At 39.1% G+C, this 24550-nt stretch overlaps 1 protein-coding gene and 1 long non-coding RNA gene across 3 annotated transcripts in view; one reads left to right on the forward strand and one right to left on the reverse strand.

The window, feature by feature from the left end:
- The window catches only part of LOC113903591, a 331888-nt gene that overhangs the window by 184036 nt on the left and 123302 nt on the right, over positions 1 to 24550 (forward strand). The window lies entirely within an intron of this gene.
- ARMC3 (armadillo repeat containing 3) overlaps positions 1 to 24550 on the reverse strand; it is a 92147-nt gene that overhangs the window by 36050 nt on the left and 31547 nt on the right. For both annotated transcript variants that reach the window (XM_027559977.1, XM_027559976.1), the window contains exons 8-10: positions 23881 to 24064; positions 15729 to 15881; positions 15383 to 15488 (exon numbers count right to left, since the gene is read on the reverse strand). In XM_027559977.1, coding sequence (XP_027415778.1) covers positions 15383 to 15488; positions 15729 to 15881; positions 23881 to 24064 — 443 coding nt within the window. The remainder of the gene's footprint in view (positions 1 to 15382; positions 15489 to 15728; positions 15882 to 23880; positions 24065 to 24550) is intronic.

The raw sequence follows: 24550 nt of genomic DNA on the forward strand, positions 1-24550 counted from the left end.
ACTATTTCCCTCCTCTGTATTTCTCAAATCCCTCCCTTTCCTCCATCTCCATCTCTCCCTCTGAATCCAATCCAATATCCTTTCTTATGGGTTGATGTAAGTTCTCTCCTAACACACTTTCCCCCTCATCCACTCCAAACTTTTCTCCATCTTACAGTTAAGTGATTTAAAAATAATAATAATAATATATATATATATATACACACACACACATATATTTATACATATATTATGTATATATACCAGAGAAGGCAATGGCACCCCACTCCAGTACTCTTGCTTGGAAAATCCCATGGACGGAGGAGCCTGGTGGGCTACAGTCCATGGGGTTGCGAAGAGTCGGACACGACTGTGCAACTTGACTTTCACTCTTCACTTTCATGCATTGGAGAAGGAAATGGCAACCCACTCCAGTGTTCTTGCCTGGAGAATCCCAGGGACGGGGGAGCCTGGTGGGCTGCTGTCTATGGGGTCACAAAAGAGTCAGACACAATTGACTGAGCCTGCAGCCAAGTGTATTTATGTCAAACCTCATCTCCCAGTGCATCCCACCCTGCCTACCCCACCTCGTGCCCACACATCTATTCTCTGTGTCTGCGTCTCTATTCCAGCCCTGGAACTACGTTCATTTGTGCCATTTTCCTAAATTGTGCATACATGTGTTAATATATAGGTGTTTTTCTCTTTCTTAGCCATAAAAGGGAATGAAATTGAGTCATTTGAAGAGATTTGGGTGGACCTGGAGTCTGTCAAAACAGAGTGAAGTAAAGTTACTTTTTAAATAATATAATCATATTTCTCCACTACTTAAAGCTTCCACCATTCCCTGTTGCTCAGGATAAAGCCCCAGATTTCTCATGTGTCCTCTGAGGTTAAGCATGAGTTGACCCTATCTCCTTCCCCACCCCCACGCTCCCTGCCCCCTCTCCCTGTTGCTGCATCCCAGCCAGGCCTTCCTGGCAACCTTGCCAGGCTCCATGTCACCTCAGGGTATCCTCACACCTGGTCCCCCTGCCTGGACATTTTTTCCCCCCAGTAATTCCCATTCATCTTTCAAAGTTCAACATTAACATCTCCTCCTCAAGGAAGCATTTCTTGACCCCCAAACTAGGTTAGGTCTTCTTTTTCACGTGAGCTCAGAGCATGCGTTTGCTAAACATAAACGTTTCTTTTTGTTTTAAAAAATGAGATTTTGGTACAAACGTTCACAGTCAGAGAATAGTAACCATCTTAAAATATTATTTCATGGCACATGTTATGGAAAGGAATTCACCACAAAGTGTTTTTGTATTAAGTCCCCAAGCCCCACAGTGAAAAAGCACTTACAGCAGGGGGGCTAAGAATACTAAGGAAAAATTCAGTTCCACAAATAGCATCTATTTTATGCCTCCCTGTATTTACTATGCTGTTTCATGTCTGTGTGCCTTTGCACTCATGCTCGCTTTGCCCCAAACGCCCTGCCCTATTTCTCCCACACCTCTGCCTGAGGACCACTAGCTCACCCTGCAAAACCAGCTCACTTGCCCCTTCCTGGGTGAAGTTATCCGCATCCATTACTGCCCCTCCTTATTAATCACCCTTCCTCTGTGTCTGCCTGGTACCTACTTCTCAGGCAGGCTGCGAGTCTTTTTATATCCCCAGTGCTGAGACGATCAATATATTTTAATTGACTTGAATCACCTCAAGGGGAGTGATGAGAACCTCTTGCAGGTGTGGAGAAACAGAGAGGGAAAAGCACTCAGCTCAGTTTTAAGTTCGAAAGAAGGGAGAGGACTCAATAGTATGGGGATCTCCGCTTGTATCACTTAAACAGCTGCTCTTGAAAGCAGGTTATTTCCTCCTCACCCCTGGGCTTCTCTGATTATACAGTGAAGTCATTTTTATAGAAAGTGTAATAGACGGATCTTGCACTTGACACAGTCTCTTTGGGATGTGCTCCTTTCAGGTATCAAGGGATGTGGATATTCTGTCTTTGCCGACTCGGTGGACTGTTTATTTGGGCTCTGTCATTGGAGGACATGATTTGGTACCTCTCGGATGTTGATTCTTGCTGCTGTTGGGAGGCTCACGTTTAACCCATCTGCAAAGGCTGGTTACATGAATCAAGGGTGACCTTGGGCAGCACGGAAAATCTGTTTAACAGAGCCCACATACCGGGGAATATGTGGAACCCGATGGAACAGATGGTAATATTGGCAATCAGAATCTTGTTTGTTAACAGTGATTACAACCATTCCCACCAGCACGGCTTTTCATATGTCTCCGTGAGGTTTGTCACACCAAAGAAAGACATATTGGTGGCAGACACGCTGCGAGTGGGGCGGGGGTGCATGTGCAGCAATGACTGGGGGCTGGCGAGTTTAATTGCGGGTTCCCGCGAGTCTATACAGGTGCGAGGGGGGTGGGGCGCGGGCCGCTAAGATAAACAGATCTCCTGGTTATCACAGCCAGATTTGGAATGCTGTGAACAGGATTCCTGACTCTCATTCCAGCCAGCTTTTCAAAGGTAATGACCCGAGAAGTCGAGGGTGTTCGTTAAATTGATCGATTTCTGAGTCCCAAACAGCCGTCATCCTGAGGCAGCCCCACAGCTGCAGAAGACAAAGAAATGTGCCCCCCAACTCTGGCTGAACCCCAGAATTGACAAAAGTAGCCAAGAGATTGTCTCTTTTCAAAGAAATATTTAAAGACGTTTATCCTGTAGTAAGGGACAGAATCGATTAAACCGCAGGCAAAAATCTTAAAGAATGTAAAGTAACATTATTATTAAAGTGAAACCCAGCCATAAAAACAAACGGAGGAAGCTTTGCATCCTATAGCAAAATAAGAAAAAAAAAATGCAAAAAAAATTTTTTAAGTATGTGAAATCAAATTGTTTCCATCATACCGAGGTGCCCTAGCAAGTATGGTTTGGGGGCTTCCAGAATATGCTTTTAACTACAGTTGCTGCGACATCACGATTTTTCAAGAGAGACCTGCTAGTCGCAACGAGTCGAGTACACCCTAACCCAGCCCCTCCACAGAGAACACACAGGGTTGTTGGTTTTTTTTGTTGTTGTTACCAATTACGAGGCAGTCAGTCAAGGTGCAGGGAAATCAAATGTAATTTTCTTACAAGTGACATGGAATCTTTATTTACCTATCTGTTCAATCAGGATACCTCACTTCCATACATGCCACCTTCTGTCTTAAAAAGCTGGAATGCCTGCCAATAATAAACTAGATGCCATCAGGAAAGAACAACTGTCTTCATTTAACATGGCTGACTTGTCTCCTGATAAAATAGGAATAATGGTCAAGGTGTTAGAACATTCATAATAAGTGGCTTCTGCAGCTACCAAATGTTTCTGTTTAGCCTGGAAGTCAGTCTGTTTACATATCTGGATGTGACAGAGGCCACAATCCCAAAGTAATTAGAGATACCACGTTTTTTATTTTCTTAAATAATAAGGATGCTGAAATCTCTAGTGACTGCACATAAAAAAAAAAAAAACACCGGCCATTGCCTGGACTACCCTCAGCTCATCAGCTCTAATGTTGCTTCTTCGGAGAGACCCTCTTTGATGAGCTGTGTCATTCCTGTGACTCTTTTCACAACCCTGGTGTCATGAATGCCCCTCTCTATGATATCATGCTGTTTTATTTAACCCATACTGTTATTGCCTCTGAAATTACCTTAAAAGTACTCATGTTGTCTGTCTTCCCGTCCAACCTGTAAGCTTCATGAAAACAGTTTCATGGAGCCATTGTCATGTTCCCTACTGAACCGCTACAGCCTAGAGCAGTGGCTGGCACACAAAGAACACTCAAGTAACAGTGAAATAATTTACACAAGAAATCAAAATTCACAGATAATAACTTCCTTAGCCTTTGGGATAAAATGATAAAAGTGGTAAAGAATGATCCCATCTATTCCTAGTAGAATTTTGTGTTCCAGGCTCCCTGGATCAAGGGTAATCACTTGGACGTGCAAAATAGAATCCAGATTCCATTTTTATTTTGTTTTTGTTTTATAGTTAAGAAAGATAAAATTTAGTGAGAGAATTGCTCAGGGAGCAAGTCAATCAACAGACACAAAATTAAAACCATGGTGATCTGACTTTTAGTTCACTACGTTTTTTTTGCAATTATTAATATCTTAAGCTTTAAAAAATATTGTATTTTCTAGGGGTGGGGGGAAAGCCAGCTTCTATTTGGTTTACTTCATCATTCCTTAGGAAATGAGAAATAAGGGAGACCATTTTGATGCACAGCATTTTGGGAAATTCTTACTAACCTTTGAATGCATTTTTTTTTTCTTCTTTCTTATTCTCTTATAAAGAGAAAACAAGGGTGAGGAGGAAGTGAAGTGATAATGGATAAAGGAACCTGGGAGAAAGGTGGAAGGAGGGAGGAAGGAGAGCAGGGGATGGAAACTCATTTCTCCATAGGGGATGGAAACTCACTTCTCCAAAAGTGCCTTCAGTCTGGTGAAATCCAAAGAGACCAAGAAGGCAGAGGGAAACATTTTGGTGGGAAGATTTGGAGAAGCTTAAACTCAGGGAGATAGTGAGCAGGAGGCAGAGAAAGAAAAATCATGAGCTTTCTTTGGATGTAGGTAGCCGACTGGCTCGGTGTATAGTGTCCATCCCACCTCTGTGACCTTGAACAAGGACTGTGCTTCTGTTTCCTCATCTGCAGAATGGACATGATGATAAGACTTGCTACATCATAGGGAATGCTTTGAAGATTTTGTGATACATTCCATTTCAAGTACTTAGCTCAGTGCCTGGCCACACATTCCAACTATCATCATCATTTCATCATTGCTATCAACAGCATCTTCACCACATCACCATCATCATCACATCATTACCCACGCCTACTGAGTGAGCCACAAGGGCAGAGTTTCTCGTAATCCTGTCTCCATTTCTGGGATCATGGGAAAATAGCGTCCTATTTCCAAATTTGCATCTATGTATGAACTTTTCATTTTCAGACAACTTTTCAGCTAGACAGTCAAATCTCCAACCTCTGCAGGGCTGGAGCTGAAGCAATTTCCTCAAGCATCACCCCCAAGTCTTTGTTTAGGCAACAAATGAGCAATGAAGGCTGTTTTCAGAGGGATGGAAAATCATGGGAAAAAATTAATATAAAAAGTCAAGGATGAGTAAAAGTGGAATTTATGTAGGTATTAAGCATGGCTTCAAATTGAGAGAGAAAAGGATCACACAATATAAAGTTATCCAAACTGTTTGATAATTTCTTCTTAAAATCAGTTACATTGGAAATTAAGCCTGAAAGAGGTACCAGCAAATTTAAAATAAGGTTATGCAAATGTCAGTCTTTGCTCTCCAGGTAAGAAAAGCAAGATAGATAATTTTCTAATTGAACATTTCATGGGATTCACTTAGCCTCAACTGGTAGCTAATAAAATTCAAACTGTTTGTGAAGGTTGACTAGGCATCAACTGACACAAAATGGGGATATGGAATCAACTTGTTTCATTGCAAAATCCAGCTTTTCATTCTACATAGTCCTTAAAATCAGAGGTGTTGATCAATATACAGTTAGCAGAGACGAAATCTAGGTGCTGAGGTGGGTAGAAATAGAAAGTATCCACTTGGTAAACTTGGACGGAAATAAGGAAAGAATACTACTTAAGTTTACCATGAAGGTGCCTCCCATATATTTTATCTCTTAATTTCAAAAGGCTTTTAAGATAGTGAAGAACACTTTAAATAAGTTTTTTGAGGTATCATCCTGAATACAAAAATTTGATACATCCTTACTGCAAAACTGAACTTTCTAAAAGGAACCAACTCAAGTTGTCTTGGAGGATTCTCAACTTATGAGCATTTTAATTCAAAGGAGGTAGCATCTGACAATAAAGTGATATAAGTAAGAATTTTAAAACCAAATAATTTCTATTATTTAACGTCAAGAGCAAAAAATTCAGCTCTAGAGTAAGTACCATATCAAGATTAATTTATGTCGGTTATGGTTATGTAGCACAGGTGATATTCAGCCACCAGGACAATGAATGTGTCAAAATATTTTGAATGACTTCACCTTAAAAGGAGACAAAGACAAGCATCTATTAACACACAGTTCGCAGTAGAATATTATCTCTTTAAAAGCACCACAATGGAACGCTTTCCAGAGCACAATCTTTGAATAATGTTTTAAAATATTATTTTAAACACACTGAAGAATATTTCGGATTAAGTTGGTGAGCATTTTCACTAAAATACAGAGCAAATCTTCCATTACCGTTTCTGCCCCTCCCCCAACATCTGCCTAAACTGCCACTAGGGGTCAGTATGAAGACACAGTTCTCCACCGTCGGAGGAAAATGGGCTGCGGAAAACCTTTCCCCGTGAAAAGCCCTAACAAAGACCATAACTGCACAGCTTTAGCATTACCAAGTCCAGCCCGTACATCAGGTCTGGAACATGAGTTTGCATTTTTTCCTGAGACTGCATTTTAATGTTGTAAATCACAGTGGATTATTTCTATGGTCAATATTTCTTTGATTAAAAAAAAAAAAAAGTGTTGTAAATGACAAGATTACTTATTCCTAAGTGAATCTGTGTGGATTGGTCAAGAATATGATCTAGAACAGATGTTAAAGTTTATTTTGAAAGGGTGTTGGTATGCATCTCTAGCCATCTGGGAGATATATATATATCTTCCTGGAGGGGAATGGCAATGTGGAAGTGAATCTTGTGATGTTTTGCCAACTCTAAGAGAGGTGTTTTGTTCCCTCCTTTGAAATGACCATCATCATTCATTGCAATACAGCCTCAAGTGCACAAGAAAATACAGTAAATTCCCTACATAGGAACCTTCAAGTTGTGAACTTTCAAAGATGCACACGTATCCAGAGAAAGGAGGAAGACGTAATTGAAGAGCTGAAGAGATTCACAATGCAGGAAATGGCAAGGGAGTTTTCTTTATTTGGGGAGATACTGTTAGCTTTTGAGACACAGGACCCAACTGTTGAACGGTACACAAAGCTTGCAGCAGCCATTAGGAATGCAGTCCAGTGCATCAATGACAAGAGAAAAAGCTACTACCCAGACATCGCTGCATCCTTTTTTCAAGAGGGTAGATAGAATTGCATCCAGCAAGGAACCAAAACCCGGGCCATCAATGTCAGGCATGAATGAAACTGCAGCTTACCCTCCATCTCCTATTGTTGATGACCATTCAGCTCTACCATCTCCCACTTCCCCTTCCTCCTCCAATCAGTAACTCCTCTTGCCTGTTCACCTGATGCCAGTGCCTGTGTGCCAGCCATTGTAATGTACTCCTGTACTTTTCAAGGTACTGTACTGTGAGATCAAAATTGTTTTACTTTTTGTTTTTTTACATGCTATTTGTGTGAAAAGTATTATAAACCTATTATAAACCTATTACCGTATTGTACTATATAGCCAATTGTGTTAGTTGGGTACCTAGGCTAACTTTGCTGGATTTATCAGCAAAATGAACTTATAAACAAATTGGACTTACAAATAAGCTCTCGGAACGGAACTTGTTTGTATGTAGGAGACTCACTAAAGAGTAGCACTAGTCTATACTTAAATCTGCAGAATAAAAGAAAGTAAAATAAATATTTGTAGAAATAAATACATAAGTACACTGCTGCTGCTGCTGCTGCTAAGTCGCTTCAGTCGTGTCCGACTCTGTGCGACCCCACAGATGGCAGCCCACCAGGCTCCCCCGTCCCTGGGATTCTCCAGGCAAGAGCACTGGAGTGGGTTGCCATTTCCTTCTCCAATGCATGAAAGGGAAAAGTGAAAGTGAAGTTGCTCAGTCGTGACTCTTCGTGATCCCATGGTCTGAAGCCTACCAGGCTCCTCCGTCCAGGGGATTTTCCAGGCAAGAGTATTGGAGTGGGGTGCCATTGCCTGACTACCTTCCACTAACCCTATTTAATTGGGGGGGGGGGGGCGGATTTTTAAAAAAACTTTGAAAAGTGGTTTTCAAACACTAGAGAGATTTAACATTCTAAGAAATTATTTAAGGTCAGGCCCTTCCCTGAGAATACTGAATGGATAGAGTTGGGTCATGGTGAATAAATGAAGTGCTATGTTTTCTTAATGTTTTATATGTGGCACATCTTTAAAAGATTTTCTCTACACATTACATGACTTTCTTAGGTGTCTTCATGAGTGCTTGGTCACTTTAGTCATGTCCTACTCTTTGTGACCCTATGGGCTGTAGCCCACCAGGCTCCTCTGTCCATGGGATTTGCCTTGCCCTCCTCCAGGGGATCCTTCCAACCCAGGGATCAAACCCAAGTCCCTTCTCCTTCACTGGCAGGTAGGTTCTTTACCACTAGCATGACCTGAGAGGCCTGTCTTAGGCCTAGTACCCTGATAAATAATTCTACTAGATATTAAAATGATTCAGTCACTGCTTTATTTCTGTGTTAGTGAAGAGAAATATGAATACTGGTAATACAGAATGACAGGTCATCCATACAGAATGAGGACATTGAAAAGTTCCCAAAGCACTCAACATGCACATCTGAGTGATTCGGGGGCATTCTGTCTCTTCCTGGAGTCTCTTTGGGGTGTTCTCCCCAGTCATCCCCTCATTTCCTTTGTTGTGGTCCTGACCACAGGTCACATGATAGCAGGATGGTCCCTAGAGAAGAAATGTCTCTGGTAGTGTGGAAGGTAGCAGTGGCCCAGCAGTCAATCAAAAAAAATATATATATACATTTTTTAAAGTAACCACTATATATGCTGCCTTGAGTCACTGCTGTTGTGGGAAGGGCTATTAAAAACAAAAAATAGGGCTTCCTTGGTGGTCCAGTGATGAAGAATTCATCTTGCAATGCAGGGAACACCAGTTCAGTCCTTGATCTGGGAAGACCCATATGCTGGGGGACATCTAGGCAGTGCACCACAACTGCTGAGCCCGCGCTCTGGAGCCCGTGTTCCACGACCAGAGAGCCCACCGCAATGAGAAGCCTACGCACTGCAACTAGCGAGGAGCCCCACTCCTCGCAACTAGAGAACCCACTCGTAGCAATGAAGACCCAGGGCAGCCATAAATAAATTAATTTAAAAGTTAAAAAAAATTTTAAGACGTTACAAATAAGGAAACGGAGATAACAAGTTCTCCAAGATTTAAGGAAATCACCCAGTTCTTTATGGAGATACTATGAACTAAATATGAAGAATCAAGAGTGAGTTAGTATGATCTATCTATATATACAACAGAGACTTGATTGAGCATTTTCTATAGCAAAGCCATAGTTTCAGCTGACCTCTCTATAAACATTAAAGTAATTGTAGTTATCACTTTTTATAATTTAATCTTATTCATGTTTTATTTCTTTTGAAAAATATCTCACTGGCAATTGCATTATTTTCTCATCTTTTCATTGTTTACCAGTATCCAAAGTTTACCTACTGTTGGCATTGGGAAATGAAAAGCGCTGAACACTTTTCATTCTTGGAATAACTGAAAAACTCTAATTCTGATCAGATCCAACAGATGGCAGTGATGCTATAAATTAATAGTTTAAACTATTCTAATATAGAGAATCTGCCCCTCAGGAAATGTCAACCAAGAACAAATGCTCTCCGTAGTTACCTAAATAATATAAAACTTTGATATGACTGATTGGATTTAAGAAGTACAATGTAAATATGTAGTTTAGCTGAAATAGTACTTCTTTCAAAAATAAACAACTTTCTCCTTTCTAAAAAGTATTATAAATTGAGAATTGTCAAAAAGATTAACAATGAACCAAAAAAAGATAATGGTGTCCAAATTAACTAACTGGATTACATTTTTAATGCTTTTTAAAAGAATTATTTATTTATTTGGCTGCACTGGGTCTTAGCTGTGGCATGTGGGACCTAGTTCCCCAACCAGGGATTGAACCTGGGTCTACTGTATTGGGAGCTCAGAATCTTAGCCACTGGACCATCAGCAAAGTCCCCTGGACTACATATTTATATAAAATTAATTGTTGTTTCTCTGTTTCCATTTTCACCTATTTCTTTCTATGGTGGTTGTTTTAACCTCACTTGTTACTTATTCACTTAAAAATGACTTTACTTTTTCCCCTCCTATCACTTTAAATAAGTGACTCTGGCTCTTCTTGTCCTCTTTTCCTGTACCCTCAAATAGTTATTTTTATTCTTATTCATTGTCTTTTGTCCACTTTGAGTGACATTTATTCTGCAGATAATACAGAATGAAAAGTAGCTAGAAGATTCTTAGAACTAAGTTACTCTCCACTTTGTGAATGAAATTATGTGAAAACAGACAACGCAGTACAGATGATCACTTTCTATTTTAAGTTATCGGCATTGGCTGACAACAGACAGATCTTCCTTCATTGTCATTTTCCTTTTGATTGTGTTGTTGGTGTGGGCAAACTCCCCCCCAGAATGCTATTATGGGATGGGGACGACTCTAGATGCTTGTTGTGTGTCAGTGAGTTAAACAGACAAAGGTGCTGGGAGCTGGTCGGAGAACAGAAGAATGAGCTGTGTGTTGCTAAGAAAACGCTAAGCGCTCTGAGAAAAGGGCAGCAGGAAAGGAGGATGGACAAGGTATGTGGGTGGTGCGCTGTGACCACAGTGGTCACCATCGGCCTTCTTGGGATGGCATTTGGGCAGACTTGAGGGGGTGGGGAACTGCGTGGTGGGCATTCATGGAGTAGAAGAACATTCCATACAGAAAGGATGGTCATGCAAAAGGCCTAAAGCAAAACACTCCTGGGAGGTGAACGAACTTCTAGAATAACTTTATTGTCTATTTTACTCTTCATCATTTTACTCCCTGACATTGGCTTGTTTGTTTATAAGTAAAAGGGTTTGTGTTTGTTGAATTATTTTTTAAATTACACTTTCACTTATGCATAACTCAAAAATACCTGGAGACTTTACATATCCAGAACACACATGAGAACTATCAGAAAGGAAAAGAAAAGAAAGAAATGGCCTGTGAGGACCCAAACACCACTTAGAGATGTGGCCTCAGGTCCTCCATTATTGCTTTTATATAAAATTTGATAAAGCTAGGTTACCTGGTGTGCAAGCTTTACACTGACTGAAAAGAAGGGATTTGAAGAGAACATTGGCAGGGTTGGCCCTACCCATCAACTCTAGAGACAGCAACATTAACACTGCCAGCCTGTGTAAGGATCAATAAAATGTATCAGCCCAAAGGCGCTCTACCTGGAGGCTGTCCTCAGCAACTGGGCAAGCACCCACCTTCCCTAAGGGGCCTGAGTACAGTACCATGGAGTGTATGACAGCCACTTACTCAAAATGATAGCTGCAGCGCATCCCCTCTCCCCTCCCAAGTTTAATGACTGGTACCATCAGAAATTTGGAAGGGGAGGATTTTAGAAGATTTTATTCAAATTCATTACATATTTTTAAAAACATACATTGATTATAGAAGTAAATTTTCAAGTGTCCAGAAGACTTTATCTAGGAAGCCACATTCACAGACAGTAACAACTAGGCAAATTCTTTTGGTATCAATTAAAGTCATACTTATAATTAAAGTTGAAAATTTTCCACAGAGAGGTATGGGTGGTCTGGTGGTTTGTCACTGCTACCAAATTTCTCATCATCATATTTTTATTTGTCTCTGTTTTTGGTTCTTAGAACTTTGACATTCATTCATTGTCATATTATTTTATTACATTTCAATGTGTTTTCTTTTGGAAGAAAGCAAGATGTGTGCAAATCTGAATTCAGGTATTTTAGGTTATAAAGTTTTATGCATATTATAAAATTATGTTTTTAGATTATAAAAATACTTTGACTTAAAAAAAGCACTTGTCAATTTTGCAAAAAAAAAAAAAATTCATCACAAAGTATGCTCCTTCCTCCAGTTGGTTTTCTTTTTTTACTTTAGAAAATTTTTATTTACCTTCAACATACATAAAGGAAATTATACCAGCATCATATGTTGTCATAACAAGCCAGTGATCATCTAATTCATGAGGTGAGTCTCTAACTCCAGAAAGTGCCCTGAGTTTAAGAATTAGAAATCCATTTTAGGCACCTTGAGATATGAGTGTAGGGGAAGGGATTACATTTTAACAACAAAACTGGAATTCTTAGCCCTTCACTGCATTAAAAAAAAAAAAAAAATTAGGCTACCAAATATCAAGTATCCCAACAGCTACTAAAGGTACCTAGAAGACATCAGTTCTGGGTTTTTGTTTTCTTCTCTTACTATTAATACTTAGATGTGGTGGAAAAGCGGCTTTCTAACTATTTCAATTCCAGTTACCCAGCAGCAGAGCCAAGGACTCAGCCTTCAATCCTACAGTACACTGCTAAGAAAGGGGATGGAATGGACTGTTTCCAAAAAGTGATACTGGAAACACCCATGCCGAGTCTGATGTAAATTTTACAGGTGATTTGAGTAGGTGCTACAAATAGCCAGTCATCTTTGTGGTCTCTTCTGTTGTAGTTAGCTTAGGGGACCCTAGGAGACTGACTAGAAGGATTGACCATGGGGCTTGCTTGTTTTCATTCCTTTTGATTGACGACAGAATCTTTTTCAAGCCCAGTTCTCAGCATTTGGCACAAACAGGTCAAATCTGACTCTGTATCTTTCTCAAAACCATTAATTTTCAGTATTTTTTAGCTCAAAAAGTCCGAAGTAAAATCTACATAGACCTCAAAAAAACCATAAAACCACTTTTATTCAGGTCCCATTTCCCTTAGCAGACATAAGTTGGAAAAAGAAATCAGAATGTACAGTACATGATAGGTTAAAGAAATAACAGCAATTAAAATTGATAAGAAAAATTAAATTACAAAAAGTAAAGTTGATTATCACAGAAGAAAATCAGGCACCGTCTAGTCCTAACTGACCTTTCTGTGGACAAAATGGAACTATATCGGCAGATAACAAAAATTTGATAAATGGAAAATTGAGAGAAAATCTAAAGGCAGCTTCTTTGAGTATTATTTATCATCCTGATTGTCTAGGATGTTATATAAAACTGTGAAACGAGGTAAGCCAGGCAATCTCACATCAAATCAAGACAGCTATACACTCTAGAGGCCTTTTAGAGTATTTTAGATAATATATAAATCTAAATGCACTGGAGATTGAAGCATTTTGGTGTCACTGATAAGATTTTTGCACTGGCAGGACTATACTGGAAAAATCACTGAGTATGCTGTTTTCAAATTGCTAGTTACTATGACCTGATATTGTAGACATGTGTGTGCTTTCATGCACGTGGTGATGCATGCTGAATTTAGGAAATGATTGTGTCAAAGATTGTAGCTCTTAAAGGAACACAGTTTTGTTTTGGTGCTTATGCATTTTGGCTACATTTTTCTTGGGCATTGTTACATTTTGAGTCTTTCCATCAAGGTCTTATAAAAATTTGTGTGTGAGTAGAGAAAAAGAAAGAGTAAGAGATAGATGAAACATATGATGGGATGGAGGAGGATTTATTTCGAAAAAGGAAGGGATAATTTTAGCAGCAATGCCAGAAAACCATAATATGTGAATGTTAAAAACTGACGCAATGACATGGTTAATTTTTTGGGTCAACTTGATTGGGTTAAGGGGTGCCCAGATAGCTGGTGAAACGTTGTTTCCGAGTGTGTCTGTGAGAGTGTTTCTGGAAGAGGTCAGCATTTGAATGAATCAGTAGACTGAATAAAGATTCCTCTTTTCATTTATAATAAAATCTCACAAATTAAAAAAAAAAAAAAGATTCCTCTTTTCAATGTGGGTGGGCATCATCCAATTCGTTGAGGAACTATACAGAACAAAGAGCAGGGGCTTACCAGGTGGCTCAGTAGTAAAGAATCCGCCTGCCTATGTAGGAGACTCAGGGAAGATCCCCTGGAGGAGGAAACGGCAACCCACTCCATATTTTTGCCTGGGAAATCCCATGGACAGAGGAGCCTGGCAGGCTACAGTCCATGGAGTTATAAAGAGTTGAGTCATGACTGAGTACACACGCACAGAACAGAGGAGGAGGAAGGGTGAATTTCTTGAGATGGGGCAACCATCATCTGCTTTCCTTGGACATCAGTGCTCCTGGTTCTCACACCGGGACTGACCATCACTACCACCTTTCCTGGTTCTCCAGGTCACAGATGGCAGATCCTGAGACTTCTCAGTCATCATAAGCTCATAAGCCAATTCCTATAATAAATCTCATTACACACACACACACACACACACACACACCTCCCATTGGTTCTGTTTCTCTAGAGAACCCTAATTCTCATACCATGTTTAAGGAGGGTAAATAATTGTTTTTTACTCTTATTTATTTAGATTTTTCATTGAGGTTATATTGGTTTGTAACATTATACAAGTTTCATATGTGCATTATATTTCTACTTCTGTATACTCTATGGTGTGCTCACCACTAAAAATTTAGTTTCCATCCATCACTGTACAGTTGATCCCCTTTACCTGTTTTGCATTCCCCCTGCCCCTTCCCCTCTGGTAATTACTGCTCTTTTTTTTTTTTTAGTATCTTCAAGTTTGTTTCTGTTTGGTTGGGCTGTTCATTAATTTTGCTGGCTAGTTTTTTATATTCCCATAAGAGTGAAATCAGATAATATTTGTCTTTCTCCATCTGACTTATTTCACTCAGCATGGTATCTTCAAGGCCCATCCATCTTATTGCAAATGGCATTAATCACTTTATGAAAATTGCCTTCTAGAAATTTTTACTGTTTTATAAGCAACCTTATCATCTGTAGAGGAAATAGCAAGCCTTTGGAGTCCAATGGATCAAGCTTTAATTTCCAGCTCCTCTATTTGAATGAATATGTGTACCCAGGAAAATTAGGGAAACCTGCAGAGCCTCTGTTTCCTCAATTAGTAGATGGATTATCTTGACAATTAAAATTTTAAATGAATATAAATTACATGCACAGTGTTTGGAATACAGAGGACATTCCTTTTCAGCCTTTTTCCATAGGTATTTACTGATGATACTCTGTTTTCAATGGACTTTTAAAGTGTTTCTCGATTTTATCTACTGTTTGTCCTTTTAAAAACTGATTCTTTAAATTTTTTTTCTTGATTTACCAATATTTGTAGAATGTTGTCTTTAGTATTTCCCAGCATTAGCCAATTTTCTTTGTTCTGGAACCTTCTACAAGACTTAGCCTCTTACCTGCATCAAATGTGCCACCCATTTTTCCAACAAACCCAGAAGCTCTCAAGATTTTGTGATGTTTTTGGAAAACAGGCCTATCTGCCGACTCTTATTTTCATAAGGGTTCTTAAGGAATAACCCAACATAGAAGCATCTGAAAGGATATGTAAACTGCCTTGAAAGGCAGGACATTACAATGAGCTTATCTTGGTCTGTTAAATATCCTGCGAGTCAGTGTTGAATGAGTCTTTTTGTACTCACTTTGCATTAGCAGGATTGCAGGTGGTCAGATTTGCCAAGGCAAGGGCAGCAGCTTCCCTCACTTCTTCGCTGTCACTTTTTAGCAACTGAATTAACTGAGGGATTCCTACAGAAAAAAGTAAAATGTGACTTTACAGATATCCATGTGAACTAGAATATGGCAGCCTAAACATGTTCAGTGGAGAAGGAAATGGCAACCCACCCCAGTATTCTTGCTTGGGAAATCCCATAGACAGAGAGGAGCCTGGTGGGCTACAGTCCATGGGGTCGCAAAAGAGTTGGACACAACTTTGAGACTAAATAACAAAAACAACATCTTCAGAGTGGCTTTTTCCAGTGTGCTTACCTTGATTATTGAAAAATTCTTTGCTGCCCGAATTCTCACACATTGCTGATATAGCTTGGGAAGCGGCAATTTTAGTTCCATCATTTTCAGAACCCAAAAGGCTTACAAGGCATTTTTCGACTTCTAGTTCGTGAAAAAGTTTTCTATTTTCAGCTTTCATAAACCAAAAGGGGTAAAAAAAAAATCAGAATTTTCCTACAAAAACTGTGGAAATATAAAGACTTCTCCATCCAAAAATGATGGGAATTCAAAATATTTGTTAGCTTTAATCATATTCTAAGCTAAACAAAATATATACCTATTTAACCTTTAGAACACAGTCAATATGCAAAATAAATGTATGGGTATTGCACTTTTTTCATATTCTCTTATATGATATCAATACTATGGCAGAGAAAATTCTGTAATAAGAAAGAGACAAGTTTGAGACTTAGTAAGAACTTACTTTCGCCAGTCATGTGCTGTATTCACACACGCTGTCTTCTTACTGAGCACAAAACCTGTTTATTTTAAATACAAAACCCAATATTTGAAGAACGCCTAAGATGTACAAACCTGTGAGCTAGATGCTCAAGAGAAGAGCAAAGAAAGTAAAAATGAGTAATAAAGTGTGATTCCAAGTCTTAAGGAATTTATAATTATCTTTTTTTCTTGTTACAATACATGCTGACATAGCAAAAATGAAAATAATTGCTAAGTTGCCATAAACATAATATAAACATAGCACAATTCTGTCTGAAAACAAATAAAGTACCTATCATGATATTCACCCCACTATAAAACACTAAATTGAAAACCAAGGTATTCTTAATGTTCTTTTTGTTCCTGATGTTTTTCTCTCAATTTAGTTTGATTTTCTAATAAGTGACAGCCTCATTACTATACAAAAGCAAATACTACATTGAATTAAATTCAATGCAGTATTTAGAGTATAGAATATTAAACAATTTTTTGTTTTGCATTCTATATTTAATCCTAAATAAATTACTATTTATTAAAAGCATATACTAGGCAATACTTACATTAAATCAAACTCATTTTTAATGTTATAATAGAAAAAAAACAAGTTGGAAAAGAAACAGTTTACAAATAATTTCTTGCTAATTACAGTTTCTTAGAAAATTTTGTCATAAGTTTGATTCTCATTAATAGATTGCCAGGAGAAATATCAACAATATCATATATCAGATGATACCACTCTAAAGGCAGAAAGTGAAGAGGAATTAAAGAGCCTCTTGATAAGGGTGAAAGATGACAGTTGAAAAAGCTGGCTTAAAATTCAACATTCAAAAAACTAAGATCATGCCATCCAGTCCCATCACTTCATGGCAAATAGTAGGGGAGAAAGTGGAAGCAGTGATTTTCTTGGACTCCAAAACCACCGCAGATGGTGACTGTAGCTATGACAAACTTAGACAGCATATTAAAAAGCAGAGGCATCACTTGGCCGATAAAGGTCTATATAGTCAAAGCTATAGTTTTTTCAGTAGTCATTGTGAGCTTTGGACAATTAAGAAGGCTGAGCACCAAAGAATTGATGCTTTTGAATTTTGGTGCTGGAGGACACTCTTGAGAGTCCCTTGGACTGCAAGTCAATCCTAAAGGAATCAATCAAGTCAAACCAGTCAATCCTAAAGGAAATCAACCCTGAATATTCATTGGAAGGACTGATGCTAAAGCTGAAGCTCCAGTACTTTGGCCACCTGATGTGAAGAGCCAACTCACTGGAAAAGAATCTGATGCTGAGAAAGACGGAAGGCAAAAGGAGAAGGGGGCAGCAGAGAATGAGATGGTTACATAGCATCACCAACTCAATGGACCTGAATTTGAACAAACTCCGGGAGATAGGGAGGATAGGGGAGCCTGGTGTGCTGTTGTCCATGTTGTCCAAGTCTTTAATTAAGTCAATGTAAATGATTAAAATAGAAGGATGTGTGATATATGCTCTTAGAATGTAAATGTACAAAAAAAGAATCAGTCAGTTCAGTCACTCAGTCAGGTCCGACTCTTTGCAACCCTGTGGACTGCAGCACAACAGGCCTCTCTGTCCATCTCCAACTGCCGGAGTTTACCCAAACTCATGTCCATTGAGTCAGTGATGCCATCCAGACATCTCATCCTCTATCACCCCCTTCTCCTCCCGCCTTCAATCTTGCCCAGCATCGGGGTCATTTTAAATGAGTCAATTCTTCACATCAGGTGGCCAAAGTATTGGAGTTTCAGCTTCAGCATCAGTCCTTCCAATGAATATTCAGGACTGATTCCCTTTAGGATGGACTGGCTGGATCTCCTTGCAATCCAAGGGACTCTCAAGAGTCTTCTCCAACATAACAGTTCAAAAGCATCCAATTCTTCAGTGCTCAGCTTTCTTTATAGTCCAACTCTCACATCCATACATGACTAATGGAAAAACCATAGCCTGGACTAGATGGACCTTTGTTGACAAAGTAATATCTCTGCTTTTTAATATGCTGTCCAGGTTGGTCATAACTTTTCTTCCAAGGAGCAAGCATCTTTTAATTTCATGGCTGCAATCACCATCTGCAGTATTTTGGAGCCCCCCAAAATAAAGTCTGTCATTGCTTCCACTGTTTCCCCATCTATTTGCCATGAAGTGATGGGACCAGATGCCGTGATCTTCGTTTTCTGAATGTTTAGTTTTAAGCCAACTTTTTCACTCTCCTCTTTCACTTTCATCAAGAGGGTCTTTAGTTTTTCTTCACTTTCTGCCATAAGGGTGGTGTCATCTGCATATCTGAGGTTATTGATCTTTCTCCTGGCAAGCTTGATTCCAGCTTGTGCTTCTTCCAGTCCTGCGTCTCTCATGATGTACTCTGCATAGAAGTTAAATAAGCAGGGTGACAATATACAGACAATATACCAAAAAAAGAGAATATTTGGGTAGAAAAAAAAGTTGATATTAACTTAGATTGCATCGACATGTGGAATGAATTCATTACTTGTGCATATTTTAATTAACTTTTTTTCCCAGAGATATCTTTAGAAATTATAACAACTAGGTTTCTACTTTTAGGTTAATACATGATTTGTCTTCTTTCAACAATGGCTTTTTAAAATCACCCTTTTTCCCAGTGTCATGGTCAGATGTCACTATCTTTGCAAATACTCTCTTGGCCTTTGTTTGTCCAATACACAGATATATGCGAGCAATGTGGGCATCACTGGCACGAGGGAAGTCACCAACACTTCTGTTCATTTGTCTTAAACAATCATGAGCCATGTCCTGGAATCCTATCATTTTAATCCCTTGCTCCTTTTGTTTAAAATTGGAATTCAGTCAGGCCATAACTGTTGCATTAAAAAGCTGTGATTCATACTTAAATCTCAAGTATGTGGCCCCTAAAATGTTTTAAAATATATTTAGTCCTTATTAGTTTTCCCTGAATAACCAAGATCTCAAACTTTTCCGGAATCTTTAACTTAAAATGTCAGATGTATAATTAAGACTTCCATTATGGCACTAAATCAACTATGCTAAACAGAACACCCTGAGTGGATTCCATCAGGAAAACTGACCAAAAGAATTAATTTGAAAAGACTAACTTTGGAGTATGTGGTTGTTGCAATTAAAAAAAAAAAACAGTATATATGCAATTATAGGAACAATTTTTTAAAAATAATTTAAATACTGTGGGCAATTAGTTTCTCAACCCTGCTGGGAGTGTTCTCAAAATCCAGCTGTGTTCACCAAACCTCAAAAGTGCTAACTGCAGTGTGGCTATAATAGATTTAAAAGATGAATTAACATATTAACCAACTACCTTCTTTGAATTGCTACACTGAGAAGTATTTACATTTTAATTACACTGATAATAAAGATGGCAAGGTAATTATATTACTAATAGAACAATGTCCTTTAAAAATAACGATTGTTCAGTATCACTAAAATAAAAAGCATGAGGTTTTGTATCTGAAGATAAATCTGTGTGTAATGATGCTTTTCTTACCCATTCTCAGAAGTTGCTAGTGGGCCACCTGTGCTCTTGCTGAGATGTTAATGCCAGTTCATAAACCTCATGGCAACATGGTAATTAACGCCTTCCTCCTCCTGGTGCCAGGTCAAAGGCACACTGATTTAGGGGTGCATGTTAAAACTTTACTCAGCAAACAAAACTGAAAGATTGTGTATATGTGTTTTTGTTCGAACTATGTTTTTGACACCCAGTGATGATTCTAATCCTAACCCTAGTCTATAAAAAATTTTTTGATGATGATAGAAAGTAAAAAGAGAATGTTATAAATGAATACTGATCATTACATTGCTCTTAAAAACAGTATAAGGAGCAAAATTTGTAAAAACCTACTTATGAATGGAGTTAAGAAAATATAAATTGGACTATATCAAAATTTAAAACTTCTATGCATCAAAAGATACAATTAATAGAGGTAAAAGGCAACCTACAGAATGGAAGAAAATATTTGCAAGTCATATTTCTGATAAGGAGTTAACATCTAGAGTATATAAAAAACTCCTACAATTCAATAACAAAAAAATTTAAACACATTTAAAAATGGGCAAAGGATTTGAATCGACACTTCAAGATGTTTTAAGTGGCCGTTAAGCATATGAAAAAGATGCTGAAAATCATTAATTATCAAGGAAATGCAAATCAAGACAGAGAGCTACTACTTCACACCTGTTAATATTAGTATATATATATTTAAAGACAGAAAATACCAAGTATTGGCGAGAATGTGAAGAAATCGGAAACTCCGTGCCCCATTGATAAGACTGTAGAATGGTGTAGCTGCTAAGGGAAACAGTACGGCAGTTCCGCAAAATCGTAAGCATAGAGTCACCATATGACCCAGCAATTGCACTTCGGGGTATATACCCCAAAGAACTGGAAGTGGGAACTCAGAGAGGTACTTGTGCATCTACATTCATGGCAGCGTTATTCACGGCACCCAAAAGGTGGAACCAATCCGGTGTCGATTCGTGGATGAAAGGACCAACAAATGTGGTATAAGCATACAATGGCATATTTTTCAGTGTTAAAAAGGGAAGGACATCCTGACACATGCTGCAACATGAATGAACCTTTGTTAGAGGAAACTGACTGAAAGCGCCCACCCTGCAGGCACCACGGTAACCGTTTCCGTGAGTTACTTTACAACAGGAGGTTCTCATAAGGAACATGGAACTAAGAAGCCACCACCAACTGGAAGAATTCAGGAAATGTCAAAAGGAGACACCACGTGTCCCCAGAATCCTTTTTGCTGGCATCCATCTTGACTGAGCAATGTGTAAGCCACCAGGAAGGACCCCGAGTCAGAATGATTGGCCAGAGACAACCCAGAAACTAATCCCATCACCATAAAACCCGAGCTATGTGGCAGAGCAGTTCTCTTGGGGTCCCTTACCCTGTTGCTCTCCATTGGGGTGCCCCTTCCCAATAAAGCCTCTTGCTTTGTCAGCATGCATGTTTCCTTGGATACTCCATTTCCAGGTATTAGATAAGAGCCCACTCTTGGGTGCTGGAAGGGTTTCCCCCTTCTGCAACACCTTAAGGACATTATGCTGAGTGAAATAAGCCGATCACAAAAGGACAAATATTGTATGATTCCACTTATATAAAGTACTTACAGTCAAACTCACAGAGACAGAAAGAATGGTGGATTTCAGGGACAACAGGGAGGGAGAAGTGAGCAGCAGTTATTGATTCATGGGTACAGAGGGTCAGTCTTGTGAGATGAAGAGCCCCTGTGGTTGGATGGTGGTGATGGTAGCACAACAATGCGAAGGAATTTAATATCAAGGGACTGTACTCTTAAAACTAGAGGTAAAGAACCCGCCTACCCATGCAGGAGACAGAAGAGATGCAGGTTTGATCCCTGGGTCGGGAAGATCCCCTGGAGGTGGGCATGGCAACCCACTCCAGTATTCTTGCCTGGAGAACCCCATGGACAGAGGAACCTGGCAGGATACAGTCCATGGGGTCACAAAGAGTCAGACACGATTGAAGCGACTTAGCATGCATGTACACTTAAAAATGGTGACGATGGAGAAATTTATACTACGTGTATTTCACAGTTTTTCAAAAAGGAACCACTTTCCTCTCCTTTTCTTCAAACCTGCTCTTCTTTTCCAGTTCCCCATTTCTGTGAATGGCACCATTCCATGTCCGGCTGTCCAAGCCAGAAACTTGGCCTTATCCTTGGCACCACTTTTCTTTCCCCCACCCCACACAGTCATTCAACAAACCCATATGGATCCTCCCAGGGTGCCGTGGGATCTCATGGCAAATGCCTCCAAGTCTATCTCGATCCCACGGCTCTGTTTCAGGATCCCTTCTCCTCTCACCTAGGTCACCGCAGCAGTGCCCTTTCCCAGTCTCTCCATGAATGGTCGCACACACTCTTCTTCACTTTGTAGCAAGAGTGCTCGTTCTTTAAAAAGTGAAAAACTGCAGTGTTCCCTCCCTTCTCTAAGTCATTTGAGTGGCACTTCGTTGTTATGAAAATAAAGTCCAAAGCCCTTAAACTTGGTTTGTGATGCCCATTAGCATTTGATGCCTCACTACAACTCCAGCCTTAACTCTGAGTTTCCTGCTGCATTCTATTCACTGGCCATTCTGAAAACTTCCAGTTCTGAAACTTACCACATTCGGTCCCTCCCTGACCTTTACACAACTGTTCCTTCTCAGAGCACTGCTGCGCCTCCCCAACCCCATGAGGACCTTCTTTGCCCAGCCAATTCCCATCATCCACTCTACATGCTACCTAGCCTGTAAATCACCTCTTCCAAGAAGGCCTGTCTGATCCGAATCTGTGTTAGGTGACCCTCCTAGGGGATCTTCTTTGCCCACCATCAAGCACATTTAATACAGCATTACGATTGTCTGCTTACTTGCCTGCATTGGATTTGTTGATACAAACTGGAGGCTTAATGAATCATTAATAAACAAATTCATCAACAGCTCCAGAGAGGCCGTAGCTCACTCACAGACACATCCCTAGGCCACTGCAGTGCCAGGAGTGTTTATTAGTAGTAGAACTCAAACGTAAGAGCTCTCCATCCGGTGCTTTTGTCACAACTGTATCACGTGAAGGGTAATAAACCCACTAAACTCACTATCACCAGAGAGACTGTAACCCAAAGGGACCTTATATAAAAATTTTAGATTTGACATTGCCTGTGTCTTTCCACTGCCCTCTCATCTGGTCTCAAGTAACTAAGGAGGCCTGGGATAGACAGAGAACAGAACTGACCAGGTATGACAAGGCCCTAGTTCCTTTTGGGAGAATTCTGAACTAAGCAATTTTGCCAGCATTAATTTTATGGTTTGTCTTTAGAGTAAGCCTTTATGATATAACTCATGAGGTCACTCTCTCTATTGACTTTGTACTGAGCAGTGAACTTCAGCATACTGCATTAAAACTGGGATTTGAAGAAATCCAGTATGGGTGGAAAAGGAAATGTTCCTCATAATACACACATGGACATATATACAGATGTGAGTATATATGTTTAGAATATAAATCACTTAAACCAGTCAAAGCTGTCATCATTCATAAGAGGAGTGATGTGGAAGGGGAAAATAAAATCACATCCTTTATTAAATAAAATATGCCAAATATACATAAATTGAAACTATAATTTCATCTTCAGTGCTCATGATGTAATTAATCTCTCATATTTTACAGGTTTATGTCAACATAGCTTGCCAGTGAAATGAAAAGTGTATTTTGTATATAGTATGAGCATATTATTTTTCATAGCTATATTACATGGCACAGCCAGACTCCAGCTGCAACTCAAAATTACTGTATAGATATCATTCCAAATGTGGATTTATTGAAATGACATTTTCAGGATCACAAACAGTGCATGCATTCTGTAAAATTTCAAAATCAGGAGAAATCGAGGCTTAAAACTTAATTTAGGAAAGAACTGTTTTTTAAAAAAAAGGGGAATTAAATCACCTTGAGTTTGTTATATCCTTGGTGAAGCAATCTCTATTTTCACTTATGGGCATTGTGATGAATTTCAGCCTTCAATATTAAGTATAGCACTATCCTCAAATGACCATTTAAAAGCAGACAAATACTCTAGCGTTTTTTAGTACTAATCAGAATCAAGAATACAGGAGGAAATAGGTATGCTTAGTTTATGTAAAATGAGACATACGGTCATAAGCGGCTTTAGCAATGGCTCTTGCTGCGTTCTTCTGAATTTCAGGAATTGTAGAGTTTTCTGCAAATGACAGGAGCTTCTTAAGACCCCCTGTTTGCTGAATCAGCACCATAGTGTCCATATCTTCAATGCAGTTGGCCACCACGGAAAGAGCTTCTATATGAAGGTCATTCAATTCCTAATGATAAAAGCAAACACAACTTTAGAAAACTGTAGTAAAAGCAAGTCACACTTGCCAAATTTTACTACAAGAGGGAACTCCCATCACTCAGAATATAATATAATTAATTTTGTTGTGACAGAGGCCCAGGGAAACAGTTCTGTTTATTAACATAACATCACCCTCCCTGACCATTTGTCCCATCTCTTCTCATTTCCCCTAGTTTAAACTATTCTATAGATAAAAAAATAATTGCTGGAAACTCCCAGTAGTGGTATCCCAGTGAAGTTGCTCAAACAGCCTTTCATCGACAACAGCTTTTATTTTTTTAGGTTTTTTTTTTTTAACTGGAGTATAATTGCTTTACAGTGCTGTGTTCGTTTCTGCTGTACCATGACAAGAATTAGCCATCTGCATACATATATCGTGGACAGCAACTTTAAAATCTAAAAAAAAAAGTGGTTTTTGAAAAAGCAAACAGAAGCTGAAGAGAAGTATATTCCT

This window comes from Bos indicus x Bos taurus, chromosome 13 (assembly GCF_003369695.1).
Source record: "Bos indicus x Bos taurus breed Angus x Brahman F1 hybrid chromosome 13, Bos_hybrid_MaternalHap_v2.0, whole genome shotgun sequence".
NCBI classification, from domain to species: Eukaryota; Metazoa; Chordata; class Mammalia; order Artiodactyla; family Bovidae; genus Bos; species Bos indicus x Bos taurus.